Source organism: Melampsora larici-populina, assembly GCF_000204055.1.
Source record: "Melampsora larici-populina 98AG31 unplaced genomic scaffold MELLAscaffold_2, whole genome shotgun sequence".
In the NCBI taxonomy this organism is placed as follows: domain Eukaryota; kingdom Fungi; phylum Basidiomycota; class Pucciniomycetes; order Pucciniales; family Melampsoraceae; genus Melampsora; species Melampsora laricis-populina.
In genome coordinates this window covers 3,532,557-3,556,980 of record NW_006768766.1, presented here as the reverse complement: position 1 = coordinate 3,556,980, position 24,424 = coordinate 3,532,557, and the positions used below count along the sequence as shown (strand labels likewise).

Sequence of the window (24,424 nt, the reverse complement as noted above, 5' to 3'; positions counted from 1 at the left end):
TAGTCATTGTGTTGAAAGACACGGAACAGTTGTAGAGATATGATAGGATGGAAATTAATTGCAATAGAAATTGGAGGAACAAAGAAGAAAAATCAAGAAAACAAGATAGGTGATTAAGGTGATTACAAGCGCCCAAGACTGTCAAGACTAGCCTTAATTTGCGCCTCAATGAGGGGGTCAAGCTTTTTGATTTCCTTGAGATCAGTCAACCTTTTGTTAATCTCGTCTGCATAATCATTGACACGCTTGATCTTGAAAGCATTCCATTTCTTCTCACTCATACCCGCTTGCTTCTTACGCATCCCACGAATTCGATCAACAATGGTTTGCGAAACTTGAATGGAAGACCCGAAGTTGGTCAAGTTGGCCTTTCGTGGGGACACTACTTTGCCAAAAGAGTCAAGCGTTTGAGAAAGTGAACTGTGATGGTGCATCTTCGTATTCCACACAATCACCTTTGCGCGGTGGCTCAAACGTATCCTTGTGTTATAGTTGTCAAGGTAAAAGTAAGCTTCCTCAATGTGGAATGGCGGAGGTGCACTGGTTTCTTGAGGGTGAATGACTTTGCCTGTGTCACGTTCCATGAGACAAAAGAGGCCAATAGCACATCCGGATGCGTCAGGGTCTTGATGTGATTCATTAGCGAATTCGTCTCGAGTGATGACAAGGTTGGAACCGCAGCTGGATTTGTCCAGGGTGTTGAAGAAGGTTGTAGAAGCCCAGGACACGCCGTACTGTTGCGCAAGCTCCAGGTTTGCTTTGAATTGAGAGAGGACAAGGTATGCAAAGAGTTGTGAGATGAATTTGTCAACAGAAGGCATAAGTTTCATACGTTCGATGTCTTGCTTGATGAGCTGAGGTTTGCTTAGAGTCTGCGCATTTAATACATATGGACCTGGGGAAGATGCGAGTTAGTAAGAAGGTGAAGCAGTTCAAGGTAAGTCAACGCACCACCAGATTTTCCTTTGTCAGTACCACCACGAGAGCCAGTAGGATACATTTCTCCACTCTTGGCATCTCCTAAAGCTTTCTGAGCTTTGTTTACTTCACACTTGTTACGCGCAAGGCCGTGATGATACAGTATTTGAACTGCCCAGTCAAATTTCTCTCGGAGGTGTTTGTTGCTATCGTCATCTTCATGGAGCGTATAAATTGAGGCAATAAATTCACCGGTAAGGGAGTCAACAAGAACGACATGCCCCGATTCAATGGTGCGCACTACTTGACGATTAGGGTCACACCGGATGACTTTGGCTGTGCTGGGTGTACCGTGCTGGTCCTGAACAACAGCTCTTCAAAGGTAAGCACGCAGTTGTTTCTTGTCCAGGCGCTTCTCTTGTTGCTTTTGAGCTAACGCAGCTTTCTGAGAAGGGTTTTTTGCCATCTGTGAATGTAGCATGAAATGATGAACACATAAATATAAAAAAAGTAAGTCCTTTATGATACATTGTCAATAAAAAATGATATTGAAAAGATTTTGCGTACACTATTTGAAGTTTTGAAAATAAAAAATTCGAGCCTAGGGTATCTGTAGAAAGAGACAAAGCAAAAAAGTGACAAGCAAAAGAGAAGGATTTTGTTAGTTGATTTCAATTTTGAAGATCTTTGCTTTGACTCACGTAAGTTATTGAGCCTACAACTTGGGGTTAGGAAAAAGATGTTACACAAAAAAGGTCTTGAAATCAATGGACCAATGGAGAAGGATGTAGGCTGAGAGTTGACGGGCTTAGATGCTTTGGTTGAAGTTGGATGAGCAAAATAGGATCAAAGGTTAAAAGCTTTATAAATGATTTGTTGGGATTTTAGAATAATAATTTGACAAGGCTGTGGATGTAGATTGAGATAATGAAGAGGTAAACATAGGAAAAGTAAGTCCTTTTTATTTCATTATAAAAGGATATTGAGAATATTTTGCTTACACTGGTTGATGTTTTGAAAGTAAAAAATTCAAGGGTTTTGAAGCGTCAAGTGGCGAAAAATTTGTATTTGTAAAAGGAGCTTTATCTACGGATGTGGGATGTGATTTCATGAAAAAAGTGTGATAACCAAAAGAGATGAATTTTGTCAGTTGATTTCATTTTCAATTTTTTTTTGTCAAAAGATATTTGCTTACAACGATTTAATTGGAATTGTGTTAATATGTTATAAATGCAAAGTGCCTTAGGCGTCAAGGGTCAAAAAGTCAGGTTTATGGAAAAAATGTGGGTCTATAAATTTGATTTATAGTGATTCTAAAAAACAAAGAAAAGGGAGACAATCGTCGGCACCGTTGTTTCGGAATCTTTAACTCTTGCTGCCAGTGTCCATGAACCAGCGTAAGAAGAGTCAAGCTTGTGTAATAAAAGTTTCAGGTAAAGAGGTGAAAAAGGTAAAATCCGAAGTGGCGAGGGTTCAAGGGAGAAGGGTGCGTCGAGGCTGGGGTAGGAAGCAAGACAGGCTTTGATGTGATGAAACTGGGAGTTGACCAGGGAGGATCAGGACGAATAAGCTATATTGAGATGGTTTTTTTTTGAGAATGCAAGGTGTGAAAGTGTGGATGGTGTTGAGGGTGTGGGAATTGGCTCTCGTCAAGAATACTCTAGCTATCTATAGAAATTGAATCCATGCTGTAGCCATTTCTAATGGCTCGGCAACTTTGCAATGATAGCCATCTCAAGGTGTTGTCAACAGTAATAAATCTGCTGTGGTATGACAAGGCCCTGGCTAAACCGGACTAACCTTTATTAATTGTTGAGATCTATCCGGTTTGGTGTTTTGAAATTACCGTAGCAAAATAGTCTGCTACACATGACATCACAATACGCAAAACTTGAAAAAAACCTCTCAAATTTCAACTTTTTGGTTTGAACCGATCACAAGTTGAAGAATCAACATCCCGTGTGAGTGATTTTGATCCGGTCTTCCTTAACTTTTTTCAACTACAAAAATACAAGGACTGAAGCTGACTCAAGTTAACAGCTCAAACCACTTCTTTTCGAATTCAACCAACCCTTTAATACGAACCGGTTCAAATCAAAATAGCCCTTGATCAACCTTCTTCAGAACAACACCTTTCGTCTTTCGTAATTAGACAATCTAGCCTAGTCTTATGTATTTTATCCTAGACTAGACTCTTATCTTTCTCGTTATGCTAAACCAGTTTTGGTAACTACAGACAAGAAGATGGCATAGAAATGACGCACTTCATGGCTTGGTAATAGTGGTGGATAGTATTGCTCCCGAAACGTGCCCGAAATCGAGAAACCTTTGATTGAACTTGAACGATAGATTGATGGCTTATCGTGCATCTCAACTGCGATTACCAGCTGAAATCACAAATGCTGGCCCAATAGAAGATGAGGATTCTTTATGGGATTTGAATCGATTATTTTTGGTAGGATTGATAAATTTTCAAACTTGGGTCATATGTACCACACACTTTAAACATTTTAAGAAGATTAATAATTGAATCGAAATTAAAACCAAATGATCATATCATTGAAGCAACAGAACAATTAATGAGAGTCATAGGAAATTTAGTTCATACTCATGGTACGAACCCTTTTTCATTCTAATTTGTTTTTTTTGGGGGGGAGGAAATACTTTATTGACTTTCTTTTTGGATTAATGCAGATATCAATCGGTCGAAATCTTTATCGTTTAATGCTTCTAAAATTTTTCATGATTTAATTAATTTAGATTATTTTTAGAATCGTTCAAATTTAATTAATCTTATTCAACCTAATACACACTGTCTTCAAATCATCATTACTGTACTTTTTAATTCATGTTTTGACTATGGTCAGTATATTTGTTTTTTCTTGATGATGATGATGATGAGAATTGATAACTGATAGTTTACATACTTGTTTTTCTTTTTTTTGGGGGGGGAATGGGATTTTCTTTAAGTTCCGGCTCATATTGCTTACATTGAAGTTGGACCGATTAAACCACTTTCTTATTTTGTAGAAGTAAGTTTTTTTTTCTTTTATACATTCTAGAAAACGTTTTTTTGGAAATTTGGTTAAAAGAAAATTGATGTTGAAAATCAATTTGGGAGTTTTTTAGCTTACAGGAGAAAGTCATTTTGATATTCCATTATTATCGATTCGTCTTTTAGATGAATTATCTTCTACAACGGGTAAATACTTCATACTAGAAAAAAAAGAGTTCATCAAAAGATTCAATCAATTGATATGATTTGTTTTTGAAATAGATGATGCCAAACAAATGATACCAAATGATATTCTTCAAGGACCTTTATCAGCCTTTATCACCCACTTTTTTTATTCAATCAAATGATCTTAATTCATCAAAAACTGTCATTTCATCCTTAATTAAATGTTTAAGTATAAGTACTACGATTTTAGAATGACTTTTCTTTTTTGTTTGTTTGTTTGGATCCGTTAACTCTATTTTGATGAATAGGGTCTGTTATTGTTCTGAAAATTGGTATTGATCAATAGAATTACATAAGTGAATTAGATGAAGAGCAAATCAAAAGCCCAAAAGTACCAAGCGGAATGACAGGAGGAGGAGAATATCAAGCTATGGAATATTAGTACTTATTTTTCATTCCATTTAACCTTTTTGTCTTCATTTTATTTTTTCAAATCAACTTTTAAAATCAAAACTTGATTATGTTTTCAAATCCCAATCTCAGGATTTCAATCAGAACGAGAAATCGTGATGTCAAAAAAGAAAAATTCAAATCTCAAGTTGAGTTTGAATTTCACTTTTACATCAAAATCAAGAACTGATCTTTGAATGCTTTTCTATAGAGTGATATTGCTATACTTATGCATGTCGTCGTTTCTCATCTTTATCATGATCGAGATGTATTCTGAAGAGGAATGATTAGCAATAGTGAGATTTGCTTCTTTGACTGATTCATCTGCAAGTTCATTGGACCAGATCTTCAAATTCAGTCTTGAACATTGATGAATTGTTCTTTTGTTTCTCTCAGGTATTGTATACCGCGCCTGCTCTCAATATCACGATTATGGCTGATAACCTATCAAAAGATTAATCATCAAAGAAACATAACCTAGAAGAATCCTAACACCTCTGAACTTCTTTTGATTATTCGGGTGTGGGTATGACCAAATCAGAATTACAAAAAAACTTAGGAACAACAGCCAGATTTGGAACTTCTGAATTCTCAACCAAATCAGAAAAATGAGAAAAATTGAAACTCCTAATAGTTGAATCGGTCAATTCAGATTCGGATTTTATTCTTCTTTCTTTGTAACTGATAGAGTTTTAGGCTGCTGAATTCAAGATCTCAGAAGATCCTCGTGGTAAATCTGACGTCGTGGTACTGAGATCACTTTGTAGGCTTTTCATTTTATTTCCGTTCTGTGTTCTCATTGAAATACTTGAACTTACATATGTTGTTATTTTGAAGATGATGCTACTGAGTATTTAGAGATTGATAAACCTAAAGAACTCATCTCAACTCACTCTGAGTTTTCCACAGTCAGGCCAATTTATCTTTGGTGGACTGAATAAGGTTTGTTTGATATTTGCTCAAATACACATTTCTTTCTTCGAACACAAATCTTTCAATGATTTTGGATCTTCAGAAGAAGAAAAACCCAAATCTGATGGCGAAGAAGATGAATCATCAAAGGCAAAAGAGAAAATTGAAGAAGAAGAAGATGAGATGAAATAAAGATTGATGCAGATTTGGAAGATTTCAAAGATAGTTCTTCTACTCCTGCTACTCCAAAGACAAAGACTGCTTGTGTTTCTGTTTTTTAGGATGAGTCTTTTTGTTTTTTAAATTTTTATCAACTTGTTGAAGAGAAGATCTCGATTAGCAAAAGAGAAAAATCATCAAGTAAGAAATAACAAGGCTTGGAATACTTGAAAGGGGTTTTTTGTTGTGGAGAGATTTGAAAGGAGAAATACCAAAAGAAATTGTATGGAAGGTTTTCTGTGTGTTTTTTTTGTTAAAAATTATTGTGATCATTGATTTGTTTTTGTGAGTTTATTTGATTGAGAAAAGTGGTGATGTTCTTGCTACATATTTTCAAATCAGTGAGTGGATCCATCACTTCTTTAGTAAAAACAGTCAAGTTTGAGCAAATGTTAATTCATCTTGGTCATTGGTAGAATTTCACAACCAAGTTGGCCAAAAAGAATACTGAAATTCTAGGCCTTCTACATGCTCCTTCATGAGAGCATCTAAATTTTAAACAGTATTATGAATCTCATGACCCTACAAGACAAGCAGCAGCTCACTATTTTTACATCATATTGCCTTTTGCAAAGTGCAAACACTCATCAAGAAGACAAGATCTGCATCAGTTGGGGAAGCAAATTCAACAAAACATTCTACCTTTATAGACAGTTGGTAATCTCACTTGATTCAATATTTAAAGACACTTGAGATGTCCATCATCTCTTGGATTCACAAAATTCTAATGCACCATGCTAGTATAATTTTGTGAATCTGATGGCCACCACAAGTAAAGTCTTCTTGGAATGATAGTGAGACTGATGTTAATATAGTGAAAGCAAACAGAATAATCAAAGCAAGTGCCAAGAGTTCAGAGAGATGAGTGAGGATAACAATATGAACAAAAATGAGATACAGATGTTCTTTTGTTAGCATTTTTTCTACTACTCAACCACATGCATTTCTGTTGCCTCAAATCTTACACTTTGGCTTGGATTTGTGATAAAAATTGGTTATGAAAGGTTTTCTCTTCCCTTCAAATACATTTATTCACTCTGAAAATCCATACCTTGAAGAAGTCAAGAGAGTTATGTTTATATGAACTTATCATCATATTTTTTAACTGTTATTCATGATGAGGCAATTCAAATCATATGGTTTCCTAACAATCATTACATTCTCAAGTGATTCTCGCTCTACCCAAGGTATCCAAATTGAATTTATTTAAAGTGAGATCTTCTGAAGAGGGTTTTGTTGGGTTTTCATTGATCCATCTTGGTTCCTTTTTCCAATATAATAGCTATTTAAAATACTCAAACTGTTAAGAAAAGAACTGAACATAGTGAAAAACTCATATAAAGACAAAAAAGTTATATGTTACAAACTCAGGAGAATGAAGTTTTTTCCTATTCATTCAATTCAATTCAACACAACCAAATCTGTTTTTTTCCAAATTTGTCAACTTACATTTTCTTCTTTGTTTTGGGGGACGACAAACACTGGGGAAATAAATGAGGATCGGGATCAAAAAAGAGACAAAAGAAAGTTAATGAAGATCAAAGGGATGATAAAAGAATAGGAAAAGTTGAAAGTTGAAAATAAAAAAGTGACAGAGAAGATGAAATTAATCAAAGAAGGTGATCAGAAAGATGAAAGGATTGAATTGATAATTGCAAAGAATAGAAATATTAGAAGAGCAAAGAAAAAAATCAAATGGTTTTTTCATTTTTTTTCAAAGTTTCTGGTTTGGTTTTTAAGGGGCTCCTAATTATTATAATCTATTTTGTGGATTTTTTTTCTTTCTTATCAATCATTATAAAGAGTTAATAATGATTTGAATTTTGGATTACATTTTTCAAAGTCAAGTCTGCAAGAAAGTATTTACTCAATTGGGTGTGGCGGGTGATGCCTCTGAACCATATCACAAATAAAGTATCTAACTGATGATCACTGATCACTGCTCTCCCTCTTGCGCGCTTTTGTGCAGCCATGTCTGCATGTAAATCTATGCCAAGAACTCAATTTATGATGATTTTATCTCTTGGCTTTGATGTTGAAAGGTTAATCTATTTGAGTAGATGAGTATGTATGTGCAATTGTTCCTATGAAAGATGATGAGCAATATGTATATATTTTGAAAGACTTTGATCTGTCAATGCAAGAAAGTCCAATCATTCATCAATTAAATTTGTTTTATTGTTGATGGATTGATATTGTTTGTGATATAAGATAAGACAAACAATGTTGAAGTGAAGTGAAATGAATTGATGGATAGTTCTCCAATCAACAAACAGACCCGTGACGGTGTGTTTACACTTGTGTTAGTGTAATTGTTACATGTGGAATATTTACATACTAAATTGATAATATGTACTATATACTGTAGTGTAGACTCCGACTCAGTCACTCGGGTCCCCGCACCGGATACTCCAACATTGTATGTACTGTCCATTTCCTTGGAATAATCCCGTGCCTCAGGTTACCTTTTTAAATCCTCCAACACCAACTAAGCGAATTAAAACCAACACCACAAATGAGCATCCACCTACCTTGCATCTAGAAGCTAGTTTGCCGTTGTTAGATCCCCTGAGCCAAGCAGCATCTCAACAACCCTTATCTTCACACCAAGCTTGGTTAGGCGAATCGGAAGCCAGAAGAGTAGTTTCTAGATCAAACAAAAGACGAAAATTAATCTCCAATGAACTCAAGCCCGAGCTAATCGAAATTGAGCATGGTGGTAGTCACTGGTAGTGTTGCGACTGTTAAAGACAATTTTCCATCAATTATGATTGATGATGATGATTCGACTGCCGAGGAACCGAATCATCCAATTCCAATGGAGATAGATCCACTTCGGGATCCTTTTCTTGATTCATTGAAAAGGACTAATATGGGAAGAGCTATATTGGCCAGAAAATGGGAAGATACACCGATTGGTCCTACCGAAGGTTGGTCTCCTACGCTTCGATCTGTGGTAGGATTGATCCTAAGTGCTCCTTATCGAATGAGGTTGATTCCCTTAATCATTTCTCATTCTTGTTACGTTTTTCATTCTTTGGCTGAATTTCGGTCTTTTTCTTCTCATTTTCTGTTATGGTGGGAAGAATGCGTGATGCTTTACAATGGTAAGATCCTCACATTTTGTTCATATGAAGCTTAAAGTGATGATTGACCCCTTTTCCTCTTACATACAACTCAAAGATGCGTATGTAAAGACGTGTGGAAGGAAACACCCTACTTTGTTGGGGCAGAGTGGCGCACAGAGATGGGCTGAGTATCATGTGGTGGGCGCGTGTTTTGAATTTGGGGCAGGCCTGGGCGCATATTTTGATATTTCCAAAGGCACGCCTATGGTAGGGGCGCTTAGGTGTGCCTCTAAGGTGTTAAAACCCCCCAAAAAGCAAAGTAGGTGGGAAAAAATGCTCAAACAACATCAGACATAGCATACATAATTATTTCATAACAGTACTCATGTACATCTCATCAACAGTCATGAAAGTTAACAATCAAAAAGCTCATCCTCATCCCAATCCTTGTTCTCAGACCCCTATCTAACTCAATAGTAGCTGATAGTGACTTGGAGATTAGGGATGTGTTGTAAGTAGAACAATTTGAGGCGTGAATTAAAAATATTATTGATGTTAAACAAAAATTTCCACCCATAATCAAACAGTAACTGGACGGAATAGACCTAAACCAGCCTAAACCTAACAAGGGCTTTTCCTCTTACATACAACTCAAAGATGCGTATGTAAAGACGTGTGGAAGGAAACACCCTACTTTGTTGGGGCAGAGTGGCGCACCACGTGAGCTGAGTAAGATCTTCTTCCGGTTCTATTTTTACCACTTCAATAATTTGACTGTAGCTTCGTTGTTCAGAAGCGCGATGGCCAAGGTAAGTCTCTCTCTTGATTTTTATTTTGCTCATCGAAGGCTTGCAAGATTCATCTTTCGTGGGTTGGGTTTCGTAGAATCAATTGCAACTGATTGTTGACTTTCCAGTCTCAAGTGCGAGGGTGTGGGTTGATCACGATTTTATGGAAAAAGGCTCGTTCTTTTTGGTCTAAAAGCGGCAGAGGAGGGTGAAAACTGACTAGTTCTGTTGAATCATCAGTGTTATTCAATCTGATATCGAATAGCATGAGTATGTCTCCTTTGCTCATTTTCATTTGTATACATCGGAGTTCACCAACCAGCTGATCTATTTATCTTTGAATAATTTAATAGAATTCACGGGTAAAGGTGGAAAAGTGATTGTACGGATTTGATTTGATTTTTCGAAATGTTATTTGTCAGTTAGTGATACGGGAGTAGGAATCAAAAGCGACCAACTCCCAAAGATATTTGATCGGTATGTTTCATGTCTGAATTATGGCTTTGCGTGTTCACGAGTTTAGTTTGTTCAAATTTTGGATGATTTGGCCTGTGGTTTAGATTTCATCGAGTTGAAGATTCTGCTCAACAGGCCGAAGGGACCGGTATTGGTTTGGCATTGGTTCAAGGTCAGGACCACATCTCTCTGGTTTCGATGGGTTGATCCAATGATTCACGCTGGTATCTTGTTTGGTAACACAGATATTATCAAGCTACATCGCAGGAAATTAGAAGTCGAGAGCGAAGTCGGACGTGGTTTGACCTTTACTGCCACTCTCTTACTCGGCATATCTCATCTACCCTCCGATTTATTGGATTATTCACCCGAGACTGAATTAGAAAAGATAAATGATCGAGTAGTGGCTTCTAATGCAAGAAGATGGATGTTAGGAGACATTGAACCTATCTCATCCTCACTGATGACTGTATCTCCAGCTTGCTCAGATACGTCTGGTTCAAGATGCTCGTCGGATTCAATGGGAGGAATGAATGGCGAAAGTGATCTGATGTCGACTTCCGGTTCGACGATTTTGATTGCGGATGATAATGATGACATGAGATCATTCGTCAGGAGTGTTTTAAGTCGATACTACACCGTAGCAGAAGCCTCTGATGGATTAGAAGCTTATCATTGGGCTAAGGCTCATCATCCTGATCTAGTCGTTTCAGATGCGATGATGCCGGCCTTGAATGGATTCGAATTGTTAAAACGATTGAAGACAGATCCGGATACAGCAGGGATCTCGGTGATCTTACTTTCGGCTCATGCAGGATCAGAGATTCGAGTTGAAGGATTGGCAGAAGGAGCGGATGATTATTTAGTTAAACCGTTTGAAGCGAAAGAATTAGTAGCCAGGATTAATACCCATTTACAATTATCAAAGATGAGACAAAGATTAGAGAATGCGGTGACAAGTCGAACGAAATTGTTAAGAGAGAATGAAGCGAGATTTAAAGATTTATATCATACCTTTGAAGCGATTTCAATGTTAAGTCCAGTAGGCATTCTTCAATGGGATATCGAGGGAAGAGTGACCTTGGCAAATAATGCATTTAGATCACAATGTAAATTGATTCCATCAGATCATTCAGGAGAAAATTTAGAAGAATGGATAGAACAAATTTGTTTAGATGATAGGGATAGGATGCGAAAGGAATTTGAAATCAATTTTAAAGCACAAATGACTACCAAAGGAGAATTTAGAGGAAAAGATGGATCTTGGTGTTTATATGAACTTTCACCATTTTATGATGAATCGAAAGTCTTTGCTGGTTGTTTAGGTTCGACCTCTGATGTGACGGCTCGTAAGGAATCTGAACGTAAACAATTAGAAGCCGCTGAAGCTAGAGCTCGTGATGCTGAAGAAAGTAAAAGACAACAAGAAGCTTTTATTGATATGGTTCGTTTTTCTTGGCTTTTTGATATGGTTTTTCTTGAATTATCTTTTGATTTGTTGGTTTTCTTATCGATGGTCATTTCTTATGCTTCTTAGACATCTCATGAGATAAGAAACCCATTACATGGAATTCATCAAGCTGCTGAATTACTTCATACCTCGATTAGATCAATATATGATAATCTAGTACATGATGATGATGATGACAATCAAGATGATGATCAAGAAAGAACTTTATCTAAATCTGAATTAAAATGGTTTAAGCAAGAGTTGGAAGAAGATATCAATGCAGTGGAGAGTATCCAGCTTTGCGCTTCTCATCAGTTGAGTTATCAAATCGCCTACGTTTCTATTTTTTTCTGATGAAAGGTTGGAGAGGGAGACAGCGTAACTGAATGGCCACGGCTTCGATTTTTCATTTCATCTATGTCCTTCAGGTCAAGGATTGCGGATGACATCATCAATGTGATTCAAAACCCGTCATTTTGTATATCCTAACACTTGGCTCATCGTCGTTTTCCTCGCATCTTTTTCAGGTATTGAAACTTAGCATGGGTTTGCTTACCACCATCAAGACTGAGTTCAACTTACTGGAAAGAGTTTGCGAAGTCTTATCAATGTACCTGATTGAAGGTAAGTCAAAGGAGTTTCTTTCCTGTCATTGATGTTCGATGTTCGGGGCATCTGATTCTTGACTCTGTTCTGAATTTGGAAGCTCAATCCAAAAATGTCAAGTTAGACATTCAAGTAGGAGAAGGTTTAGAGAAACCAGCTTACATCATAGCTGATCCAAATCGATTAGCTCAAGTGACGATCAACTTTCTTTCGAATGCATTACGATATACATCCACTAGTGAAGGTAGAAGAGTAGTAACAATTCATGTTGAACTTTTTACAAGTTGTCCAGAACTTGATCCAGAAGCCAGAAGGATTGGAACATTAAAACCTGAATTAGCAGATGAAGCAGGAACCCAAAATTTACTTTATGCTAAAGTAGGAGTTAGAGATACAGCCAGAGGTTTAAGTCAAGATGAGTTAGCTAAATTATTTGCAAGGTTTGCTCAAGTGAATCCAACACAAGATCAATATGGTGGTTCAGGATTAGGTCTTTATGTATCACGTTGTTTGATTGAAAATCATGGTGGATTTATTGAAGTCGTTTCTACCAAAGGTCAAGGTTCAGTATTTTCATTTGTGATTCCAGCCAAACGAGGATCAGGTCCGAAAAAAAACCCCACAGTGGATAGTCCTGGTGGTGGTGGTGCATCTTCAAGATTGAGAGGAGTGGCTAAGAGGTTAGGAATGCAAAATGGATTAGAGAAAGACGCAGAGATACGTTCAGCTGCTTCATTGATGTCAGTCGGCTCAATGCCATTAACAAAGAAACGATTACCAAGCCCAGACGCAGGACGAATGGGAAGTGGAACGGAAGACAATAATCGTGAAAGTTTAAGACCACCTAGTTTAAGAAGACAAACGAGTGTTCAAATCGTTCAATCTTCAACAAGTACGGATCCTATCAAACTAGCTACACATGTTCTTGTTGTTTGTCTTCATCTCCCTCTTTAAAAAAAACTTCATCACTCCTCAATGCAATGAGTTTGATCCTGAATTTTTCTTTTTTGTTTATGAATAGGTTGAAGATAATTTGATCAATGTTAAAGTGATTAAACGTCAATTGAGTTTGAAAGGTTATTCTGTTTCAGTTGCCATGGATGGTAGACAAGGATTAGATATCTTATATGAAGATGATCAACATCCATCTGAATTGGGTAGGATTGGGATCGTCTTGATGGATATTCAAATGCCTGGTATGAATCATTGTTTTTTTTCAAATCTTATATTACTAAAATGCAACACTAATTTTAATGCGTTTCTTGGTTAGTCATGAATGGATTAGATGCTATCACTGAACTTAGGGCTTCTGAAAAGACGGGGAAAGTTAAACAGAGGTATCCTGTAATTGCAGTAGTAAGTCTTTGTAAATGTTTTTTGTCTCTAATGTATTCGATTTGTAGAAGATACGGATTGTTGATATGTGTTTTTTGGGGGGGGATAGACTGGGAATGCAAGGAAAGAACAAACTGAACAGTTTCTTGCAAGTGGATTTGATGATGTAAGTCAGAATTTCTTAATCTTTCTTTGTAACAACGAAAAAGATTTTTATTTACCCTTCTTCAAAAGAAAATAAAATAAAATTGTAGATCAGAACTGATTTTGTGTTATATGTTTTTTTTGTAGATTTGTGTGAAACCTTATAAGATTGAAGATGTTCAAAACCGAATGGAAGCTTTATTATTGAAAGGATCGTAAAGAAGAAGAAGAAGAAGAAATCAAACCAGATCAACTACATTAATTCAGGTTGATTGTCAACATAATTTTTATTTATATATCTTTATTGTTATTGATTATGATGACATACATATAATCTTTGATGTTTTTTACTCTTTTATATACGCAAGATTCAAGACAGCAACTTGTAAACTCACAATGTACCGTTTATTTTCATTTTTCGTTTGTTTGATTGGTACTTTACATCACATTGCAGTTAATTTTTTTTGTTCATGCATCACAAATGTAATCAAATATGTTTCATAATCTTATTTTTTTTGTTCATAAGTTTATTTTTTGTATGATTTAGATGATTTTTTTTATAGAACACATGATATATTTATAATGTTTTATAGATTTCTAAACTAATAATGATACTTTTTCTTACATATTGGGTGAGTGTTAAAACTTGATCAATGAGATCAAGTGATTATGTACATATGGATCAATTCATGATTTTGGGGTTTTACTTGTTTTTTGTTTTTTTTGCCTATGAAATGACTCAGTGATAGAAGGGATATAGTGTTGGTATATATCTATCAATATCTATCCTTCCTCTATGAATTTCAAATTTTTGAGTCAAATCACCTTGCAGGTGGAACTAACTTTTAAGATGAAAAACCAGTATTTGTGGAAGGCATTCTGATGTCTTTATGAATCTACACTCTCTTATTCATAGAACAGATTTATTATGTGGATAATTCAATACAAGTATCAATCTTTATGAAAAAATATTTAGCCAAACTCAGAAGAGCTTTTTCAAATGATTCTCACCAATTTGTTCGAGTTTTGACTTCACAAGTTCTCTCGCAGGTGGTGAAAGCCGAAGCCTGCTTTAGGGAATCACAGGGAATCACGCAAATGTGACCTTCCTCGCGTGAGATGTCGTGTGATTTAGTTGGACCCAAAGAAAAAGGTTTGCCACAAAAAACTTTTCCAAATTCTACCTTGGGAAATTGAAGTTGTGCTGCTTCCAAGTAGGATACTGCGTGTAAAAATTGAAAAGACAGAATTTGAAGAAGCGGGACTGTGATCGCTTAAGAGCAAGTCAAAGAATCTTTTGTTGGGCAAAAGTTTTGGATTGGGTCCAATTTCCCCCTATGTACTAAACCTCACGACCTCTCGCGCCAGGAAGGTCACATTTGGCGTCAAGTGTGTGCAGCCTATGTAGACAGGCTTTGTTCTGGCTTTAGCGCCTGCGAGGGAGTCTGTTAAGTTCGGAGTTTGGTCCTGCGGTCAAAATTGGACAAATTGATCAATAAGATCTTGATGATTTGATTCCGTTTGAAGACCAAAATAGTGGAGGTATGTAGAGAGTGATCGATTGAGGATGATTTTTTGATTGGATGAATGATGATGAACAATGACGAAGTGTGATGATAGATGAATTGGATGTTGGATTGGTAATCACTAGTAGTTTAAATATTAGGAGTTTAAGAAGCTTTAAGATGATGTTTTGAGTTTAATTTTAGATTTTAAGACCAACAGATCAACTTGTTCTTTTCGCTTGAAAAACTTTTATCTTTGTCCATCCTTGTCCATCTCATCCTCATCCTCTGTGTCTCGTCTTACAATATCTTATAAAGAACTGATTCGAATTTCAACTTTTCAAAAATTAATCAACTTCAGTTCTACATATTCAAGCTCAGTAAACTAAATAACAAAATCAAAGAAACACCTTCACCAGTTTGTTTTTCAAAGTTTCAATGATCTTCTTACCAATCCAATTCTGACTTCTTTTTGACTCATCGATTACTAATTCATCATCATCACCCCCAACTTCACAATTTCAACATAGCTTATTAACTTTCGATCCTATCACTGAACTCAAAGCTGATTACCATTTCTATCATCGATCAATCAATTCATCCATCCATCCATCAATCCCTCAATCCATCCCTCAATCCCTCAATCCATCCATCATATACTGAGTATCTCCTCATTCTCATTTGATTCAATAAAGTCAGTCTTCATCATTCCCATCCATCCATCTCTTTTCAACTTGGATATCTTTCAATCAAGCTGTTTACCAGCTTACATTTGGTGATTTCCTATGAGACATCTCATCAAATCTTTTGGACTTTAAAACTCAACTTTTTTACGCAGTTTTGATATAATCTTGATTCGAATTCGTTTCCAAACCCTGCCTAAAAACCCTTCAGACTTTTCAATCGTACAGATTCACAAAAACACACATAAATTCAAAACTTGTTTCAATCTTGACCCTTTTTGACCCTTTTTTTCATTCTCTTCTCTTTATTTTGTTCAATTGAGCTCAACAACAACCCTTATCGACCCGATCGAACTTGATCAATCAAAATTCCAGTTTCAATCCTATTATATTTAAAGAAACCGTCATTTGGATTGTTGCAATTTGATTTCGTACTTCTCATAGTTTTGGGATTTTAATTTTCACTTCACTTTTCATCTTTACTTTCATCTATCATCAGCTCAACTTTCTTCTCCTCACTATTTACCATCAAAGAATTACACTCATTCAATCTTTCTTTTCTTTGCTTTTAAAACCTAATCGATCACAGTTCACTTCTCATCTTCGATTCCGATTCTACACAACTTTACACAAAACCAACATCAATCTCACATCATCAAGAATCGAAAAACTCTGACTGATCTTATAACCTTCCTAACTCAATACAATCAATCAAGCCTTGAACTTTAAACATTTTCATCATGACATCCACTGTCATCGCTACTACAAGCCTTGACTCAAACCTTGAGTCGACGGAATCCATCAAATCACAACTTCCACCCGCGCAGCTACTGCATCATCAAATGCTGTACGAGCTGCTATAGCTGAAACCAACTCGATACCGTCTTCATCAGTCTCATCTCCAAGATTACAACAAACGGATGAAGAAGATGACACATCATCATTGGAGAATGGAGAGATCAGGGGACCAGCCGGACCTCAAGATCCGAATGCCCTTATAACAGTTTTTAGCTCTCAAACTGAATTCAACGTTAAGCATCCTCTTTATTCAACTTGGACATTATGGTTCGATAATGCTTCAAAGAATGATAAAGCTAAGAATCGGGATGAATTGATTCAGAGAGTGATTGAAGTAGAATCAGTTGAAGAGTTTTAAGGGTACGTCCTTTCTTACTCTTATCACACTCTTAATACATTTTGGACATTTTAGTCATTGAACTTGTGTTTGCGTTTGCTTCTTAGCCTCTATCACAACATGGTTCCTCCTTCATTGATGGATATCAGTTCAAATTACTACCTTTCTAAACAAGGTATTAAACGTAATTTTGGTTGAGCTATCAATCAAGATTCCGCCATATGACCTATGCTTTCTTTTGAACAGCTGCATGGGAAGATCCTTCAAACCACAAAGGTGGTAAATGGTGTGTTCAGCCTTCGAGAGACAAGAACCGTGAAACAATTGACAAATGGTGGCTTTACACTGTTTGTATTTTCATCTTTTCATTTTCTCGTTTGAGATCAAGACCATTATCCTAGTCTCTCTGTTTCCTAACAGATGTTGGCAGCAATTGGAGAAACATTCGAACACCTTACACATCAAATGGAAAATCACCAGGTGAAATGACTTTTACTGATGAAGTGACAGGAGTAATTGTGTCATCTCGAAAAGCCTTTTATCGCATTTCTATCTGGACATGTAGTTGAGAGACAAAAGCTTTGGCTGAGAACGTTGGACGACATTTTAAATATGGTGTTCTTGGTATGCCAGAAGGTAAAAAATTGCAAGTGATCGACATAGGCTTTCATCAGATTGTGAATTCCAAAGTCATTCCAATTCTACGAAACGGAGAAAAGGTGGTTGGACTGGTAAGTTTTTTGGTTTTTTAGAGCATTGAGATTATGGTATAGTCAATTGATTGATTCTATTGTGTGATCAACTTATTCAGTTTAAAACGGAATGGAACAGACAAGTGGATCATAGAAGCAAATGCGATTTTGCTTTGAATCTCTTAACAAGAGCCAAGTGGGAAGAAGGTTTCTTTTGGTTATGATCTCTTTTTGATCATTCATCACCTACATATACACAAAATCTTCAGTATTTTTGAATTGAAGTGTCTTTTTTGTTACTTAAAAAAGAGAAAAAAAGGAGTCCACAAAAGTATATGAACTCTTCTTTTCCTCATAATGTCTTTCTATTTCTGAATTTTATCATCCGAGGGGATGGTTTTGTCTTTTTTTTGTTTTCAAAAAGAAAAGAAAGATTTTTTTGACAAAAACAAAAGTGATGAGCTTTTTGTTTGTTTGTTGATTGATTTTATGAGTTATGGTTTTGTTTTTTCTAAAAAGATTGATTTTATGTTTGTCTGTTTTTTCTTTTTGGTTACCTCTTCAAGAGGAATTTTACCTATGACTTTATGGTTGATCTTTGATTTTTGAATTTGTTTTTCTTTTGGTGAAATACAAAGAGAAAGAGAAAAGTTTAATAAAATGTTAAGATTTGAAAGATTGAGAGATGAAAAACACATTTTCTTATGAGATATTCAATAAAATTGTCTTGTTCATCCTTCATTTATCATAACACCAGAAAATCAAAGACAGACTGCAGGCAAATTTGAAATAGTCCCAAGCTGGAACTAACCACCTACTCCAGCGAGGGACTAACAACTATTCCAAGAATGGTTGGTTGGAAATTTGTCAAATATCTATCAGTACAGCAGATCAAATGACTGTAAATGGTTTTGCCAGTCTTCTCTAGAATCAACTTAACCGCATATGATGTGCCTGTTGTCCATGGCCTGGCTATGGCAAATCTTACTAACTGATGTGCAAAGGATGTTCTTCCCACTAGCCATGCAAGCCAGATAAAAGATTTAGCAAATGTATTGCAAAAGATTAACAGATGAATGGTTACAAGGACACAAGATCTTCATTAAAGGATCCTATATTTCCTTCCATATCACTCAATTTTGTGAAAATAAGAAACTCGATAAAACCAAAGTTGTGGGTTTTGCACAGGAGAGAATTTTTGAAAAAAAAAGTCAACCATTCTTGAAAGGGCTGTACTTGTGTCATCTGTTTTGCTTGAAGTTGGCCAGGGCATTTCCCTCAAATCTCTCAAATCAGCCCTCAACTTCCTTTTATAAAGGTGCCATGTTCACAGTGTGTTTTACCGTAGTCTTGGCTTACTTTTCTTTCAACAAAGATCATTTTGGGCTCCAAAAGAATTTTTGAACAATGATGACACTGTTAAGGTGTATTTGGATGACCAATGGTGTCTGCTATCATTCAATTACAGCTCTATGTTGATGGGGCTTGTACTGTTCAATGGTTTTCCTTTTGATTGCCAGGTTAACGTAATTATGTGCTTTTTGTTTTGTGTGTATCAATCTATTGACCAATCACAATTTGTTTGTGCTTTTTACTCTTTGTGAGTTCCGTAGGGCTGTTCATGGTGATTTTACAATTCTTTGCTTTTGAAAGCAAGGTGCATTTCAAACCATGTGCGCCTCAACTGTTACATAGTCCAGGGCTGTGACGCCAGGGTATAGGTGGATGTCTTTTGTGTCATCATTCTAGATACTTCATCAGCTCATATTTTTGTCATCCTCAATCTGTGATTGTCTCTTTCATTATTGCTTTGTTTTATTTGCTTCTTTTTTTCTGTATTCAGTTCCGTATTGTTAATATGGCAAGTGGTGTGCTATCTTCCAGCAATAAAATTCATACCATCCATCACCACAATTCTTCTTTCATTCCATCACCAATCTATTGGCCTCATCACTGCATCACTCCTGTAACCTTTCACAAACTGATCATTAGATTGACAGATATCAATGATTCCCTGCATCTATGTTGTCCCTTTGATCTGTTCTTGTATCTATCAATCTTAATCTGTGATTGTATCAATGATAACAAAAATCAAAATAAAGAGATAACCAAAATCAATAAATGAGCACTTGAAAGTGTAGGTTTTTTGTCAAGCATTGATTTCAACCTTAATAAAAGTCTACTTTAGTCAACTCAATTGAGGTATTCATAAATGAGCAACCTTGTGTATAATTCCAGTCAGGTTGACTTGATTGAAGCATATATGTTTCATTGAATTAAAAAAATTATGGACTTGGTATTGTATCTTGTCAACTTGAGCACTGCTGATTGAAGGCAGTGGCCTAGCCGTGACTTCTGGAATAAAATGATATCACTTGAATCTGTAATCATTTGCTTCTGTTAGACTGAGTAAATCAATTTGACTCCTCTGGACAGACAACATATAATCATTGTGTTTCTGTCCTTGATCATGTGTTCAACACTTGGGCTGAATAGATCTGAGAGCTCATTGCAACTTGTCTCTTGTTCATGAAGACAGACAATATAAGCAATTCTAGGGGTGCAGTTGAACCAGGAATTTGTATGCTACATGCATGTGTTTATCATATTCTCATTTCTCATGGTGAGCTTGATCTCACATGGCAAAGCCTTTTATGTATACTCCCTGAATAAACAGTCCTCCCATCTTGAAAGGACCCCAAAACTGCTACAAATATTCAAGTAATTTACACTCTGGTGAAAAATTATAATCTTGTGTATTTCAGACATCACTCAAAATGATGTTAAAGTAACAGTTATATAGTGTCTACTAGGAGGATTATCATTGATCAGAGTGAGGTAGGTCCTAGTGTGCTACTTTCAAATGAAATTTGATTTTATGATATTTCCCCTGTTGTGGGCATGCCCACATATCATCTAGTTTTAACAAAACATCAAAATTAAAATGAATTTAAGTGATCTTGATATGGTTTTTTAAATTCTTGACCGGATCAAAAAAATTACAATTTCTTGAAGGAATCAAAACTTAGTCAACCAAATCCGCAAACTGATCACCACAATCAAAACAATCTTGGTTACTCATCACTTCCAAGTTGATATCTCTTGCCTAAGGTATGATTCCAATGAAATTGCATGGGTCTCTATCCTCTACACTGGTTGATGTAGAATATTCAATCAAACTTGTACAAAGCAAATATAAATGCTTAGTGGAGTGAAAATAGGGAGTGAATTCTGGCCAAACATGTTTCAAGAAAAATTACATATTGAAATGTTTTTCCAAAAACAGTTACTCACAAACTTAAGGAATAGAACACATTAGTTAGGTGTGGCAAAAAGTCCCTTAGTACGCAGACCAAGGGACGGTAAATTTCAAATCCAATCCTAACCTAACACCCCACGGGGTGGCCAGCGGAACAACAAATGTACAGCGTCACACTAAGAATGATACGCTAACAAATGTGAAATTAAAGCCTAATGAGGATAAAAATGAATAATTCTGTATAAAAGCTGACTATAAAAATCTAAAAATACGAAATAACTAATAATCAAAACCCCTATCACTCAAAAATGAAATAATACCCCACAGCAACCAAACCAATAAAAGTAAAAGGGTGGAGAGGGAGGGCCTGAAAAATTACTATTTGATGAATCAACTAAAGAAGTTTGTGAGTAGACTTAGAGGAAATGAAATGGATGAAGAAGATGGTAAAGAAGAAGTGAATCGACTGATGAAGTCAATTCGAAATCATCCTTTCATAGAAAAAGAATCCGACCCGTCAGATGCACATGTAATGTAAGTCCTGTTATTTTAAGGGCCCGTTTGGTCCCTTTTCAGATATTATCTGACCTGAAAGCCAAATTTCAATTTGCCCCTATCTCGAGGGGCACATCGAGATTTTGGTATCTCAGGGATGAAAACTACCAAACAGCAATCTGAAAAAGGTCAACAGGTGTCTGTTGACCCCTTCAAGATCATATTGCTGTTCGGTAACAACAATCTCCAAGCTGCATCTTTGCTCTCTATCTCATCCAAACCTCTAAAATGGTCATCCATGACCTTCATCGTTCTCTCGCTTCAACAAAACCTCATCGTAGGGAACTCGTGCAATGAGTGTGATAATAACACAAGTAATAATATCAATTAATTGTTTGTTTGGAGACACATACATGATCCAGGCTGTGGAATAGAGGGGTATCAAGAACATGAATAAAGAAAAAAAGAATAGGAAAACAAGAGGAAAAAAGCGGAAACAAACAAAACAAACGGAAACAAACAAAACAAAACAAATAAAGAAAAGAAAAGAAAAAGAGACAAAAGAAACAAAAAAGAAAAAACAAGGAGAGAAATGGTTGAATAAGTCGCCAGGTCATGACAAAGCTGAGCAAAGGATTGAAAGCTATCAAGAGGCGACATGAAAAGGGTATGTGTTGATAATGAGATGTGGAGAGAGAAGTGGATGATCAACGACGATGAGGGAGGGGCAGATAGAGATAGAGGGCCGAGATACAGCCTCAAGGCTCTATCTCTATCTGGTCAAATATCTTGATCTTGTTGATCAGATATTGACCCCAAATACTGGAACCGAACATCGATCTGGTTTTCACTTTTTGGTCGAGATTGGACCGAGATACTATCTGACAGTATGTAACACTTTTGGTGTGAAATTTCATCAGATAGTATCTGATCAGCGGGACCAAACGGGCCCTAACATTCCTATCTGTTACACCACGGGAGGCCTTTTTGTCAGAAATTGGCCTGAAGTTGTCTGAGATTGGTCTGAGAAAAAAATGGCCTGTAGACCAACTGCGGGCCACCGATAGGCGGCCTGCAGTCGGCCATACTTCTGGCAAGCAATTCTGTCGAAAATTGTGATTGAGGAGCAGCCTGTAGACCAGCAATATGCAGCCTGCCGCCGGGCATCCTTCACGCGGCAGAAATCCGCGTGCAAAAGGCCAAGAGACCGCCGCCAGACGCCAACCACAAACACTCAAGTTGCAAAGTGTGCAACTCCAGAGATCTGTCAGGTCAAGTGTCACAAGTTCGTCCCTGGCCTCCTATTTGAAAAGGAAAAATTTTCAAAGCCCTTTTTCCACTCCAAAAAAGGGCCTGTTTGATTCAACCTTGTCGCGCTCTAGAACATTTGAAACACGCAGATTCACCCTGCAATCTCGGTAAGTGTCTGTTCTCCCCCTCTTCCTTCCATTACGTGAATGCATACGACGGTCAATCAGTCACTTCCTTCATGCTACAGTTAAACAGTCAATCTACAGTTCCACAAGTCACGATGGATTCGAATTGTTCAAGTACAATTTCTCTTTGAAGGTCCATCAGCTACTCCCATGGGAACAGGTCATGTATCTTCCACTTCAACTTCAAGAAGAACATTTCAATCGTTTTAAGACGTTAGACCTTGTTGTTCGTTTCAAGGTTTTCAAACTCCTTCCGATAATGTTAACTCGGTACTCATTTGTGAAAGAAGCAGTAAGGGTGAATCAATCACATCATATAGTTTATTTCAATCACTCTCACTTGACTAGTCCGATCAACTCTCAAATCAGAACCATTCAAAATGCCATTCATGACTTCAATTACAAGACCCACAACACAATAAACTTCTCACAAAGCTTGTTATTTAGCTGATTTAAACCATCCAGTATGTTAATTAAACATTTCCTCAAGTTTCACTGAATCGATTTCACTAAAAAAACTCTACACTCATTGGATGTGTCAAGCTAGTTGATTGAATGGTAGAGCCATCATGGTTTGTATAGTATAAAACTGCTTCTTGAAAACAAAGAACGTTAGCATTATTTACTGACAGATGTCTTTGTTTCATCTTTAGTTTTTTGAAGATATTATGATTTCATTGGGACAGCTATTTCTACCGCTAATGATCCTCAAAGACTTACTTCTTCCAACAATCTCAAACGTGGTACAAAGCGAAAAGACACACAGTGTAATTATCTCTCAGATTGTTCTCCACAAGTAAAGGTGTGATTGAAGTGGAACGATACTACCGAGTAAGTTTGTACATATATATGCATGCAATGATAATCATGCTGACTACCTTTTTGATCCAGATTTTACCAAATCATCTATAACAAAGATCGCACGTATGTTGATGGTTGATTTTGGTATAGTGCGAATGCCTGGAGGCGGGGCGAATACGAGTCCGCCAGGATTTAACCTGACCGCAAGCTAGAAGCCAGCAGTGAATGGCCAATCCATTCAATTGGAAACCAATCTTTAAATGACAAAACTAATCCAACATTATCAGTATTACAATACGTTGTTGACAATTAGTTTTTCTTCAAGATTTGTTCTTCTTTCTTGGGTTCTGGATCTCCTCTCTCTCATCAGGCTTGTATTAGAATTGTATCTGACTTGTAGATAACCGACTGTGGCTGTGAAATCAAATGTATGATTTGTCAAATTTGTGTGCCCTGAGCTGAGCTGAGCCCACCCAAGAGCCCGATATCACCCGACCGATATCCAAATGCCTGCAAGTGACGGGGAAAGCAAGACCGAGAGCTAAAAAAAACCGGCGGATGTGTCAGGCCCTCAAGCCAGCTGACCGTCGAAAGCCGGATTACAGGCGGCCTGCAGGCGAGGGCAGCAGGCGCCTGGCAGACGTCTTGCGTGAGGGCCATCTGAAGACGGCCTGCCCCTATGCAAGCGCTGGCGGTCTGCCGCTGGCCTGCCATGACCGCCTGTAGCCGGCCAAGACGCCTCTGTGGTGTAATAACAAGTGACCAACTTCAATTATCTTTTGGCAAATACATTACACAAATTCATTCAAATGTATATCAAACATCCACAGCGGTACAGGGACATCCGACATCTCAATGCATTGACCGGATCTTGTGAAACGGTCCAGTTGA

General features: G+C 36.8%; 5 protein-coding genes across 5 annotated transcripts; 4 read left to right on the top strand and 1 right to left on the bottom strand.

Moving 5' to 3' along the window:
* Positions 1-122: 122 nt before the first annotated feature.
* MELLADRAFT_89366 (uncharacterized protein) lies at positions 123-2,029 on the bottom strand (the record flags this gene model as incomplete). Its single annotated transcript, XM_007404426.1, has 5 exons — positions 123-895; positions 952-1,292; positions 1,486-1,528; positions 1,620-1,639; positions 1,920-2,029. 5 exons carry the CDS (start codon positions 2,027-2,029, stop codon positions 123-125), a joined length of 1,287 nt encoding a protein of 428 aa, XP_007404488.1.
* Positions 2,030-3,271: 1,242 nt separating this feature from the next.
* Positions 3,272-4,637, top strand: MELLADRAFT_115155 (uncharacterized protein; the record flags this gene model as incomplete). The annotated part of the gene is made up of 5 exons (XM_007404491.1): positions 3,272-3,373; positions 3,690-3,780; positions 3,889-3,950; positions 4,048-4,120; positions 4,196-4,637. The coding sequence occupies 5 exons, from the start codon at positions 3,272-3,274 to the stop codon at positions 4,279-4,281; spliced, it is 414 nt and encodes a 137-aa protein (XP_007404553.1).
* Positions 4,638-10,542: 5,905 nt separating this feature from the next.
* Positions 10,543-10,920, top strand: MELLADRAFT_32907 (uncharacterized protein; the record flags this gene model as incomplete). Its single annotated transcript, XM_007404492.1, has 1 exon — positions 10,543-10,920. A coding segment is annotated over one exon (378 nt), but the record flags the coding sequence as incomplete, so codon positions are not given.
* Positions 10,921-12,697: 1,777 nt separating this feature from the next.
* MELLADRAFT_54764 (uncharacterized protein) lies at positions 12,698-13,813 on the top strand (the record flags this gene model as incomplete). The annotated part of the gene is made up of 5 exons (XM_007404493.1): positions 12,698-12,978; positions 13,070-13,244; positions 13,319-13,404; positions 13,493-13,549; positions 13,675-13,813. The coding sequence occupies 5 exons, from the start codon at positions 12,736-12,738 to the stop codon at positions 13,744-13,746; spliced, it is 633 nt and encodes a 210-aa protein (XP_007404555.1).
* A 1,547-nt stretch (positions 13,814-15,360) lies between these two features.
* MELLADRAFT_115154 (uncharacterized protein) lies at positions 15,361-18,199 on the top strand (the record flags this gene model as incomplete). Its single annotated transcript, XM_007404494.1, has 7 exons — positions 15,361-15,726; positions 16,305-16,562; positions 16,622-16,864; positions 16,958-17,043; positions 17,097-17,197; positions 17,423-17,581; positions 17,662-18,199. The coding sequence occupies 6 exons, from the start codon at positions 16,456-16,458 to the stop codon at positions 17,764-17,766; spliced, it is 801 nt and encodes a 266-aa protein (XP_007404556.1).
* Positions 18,200-24,424: the final 6,225 nt, after the last annotated feature.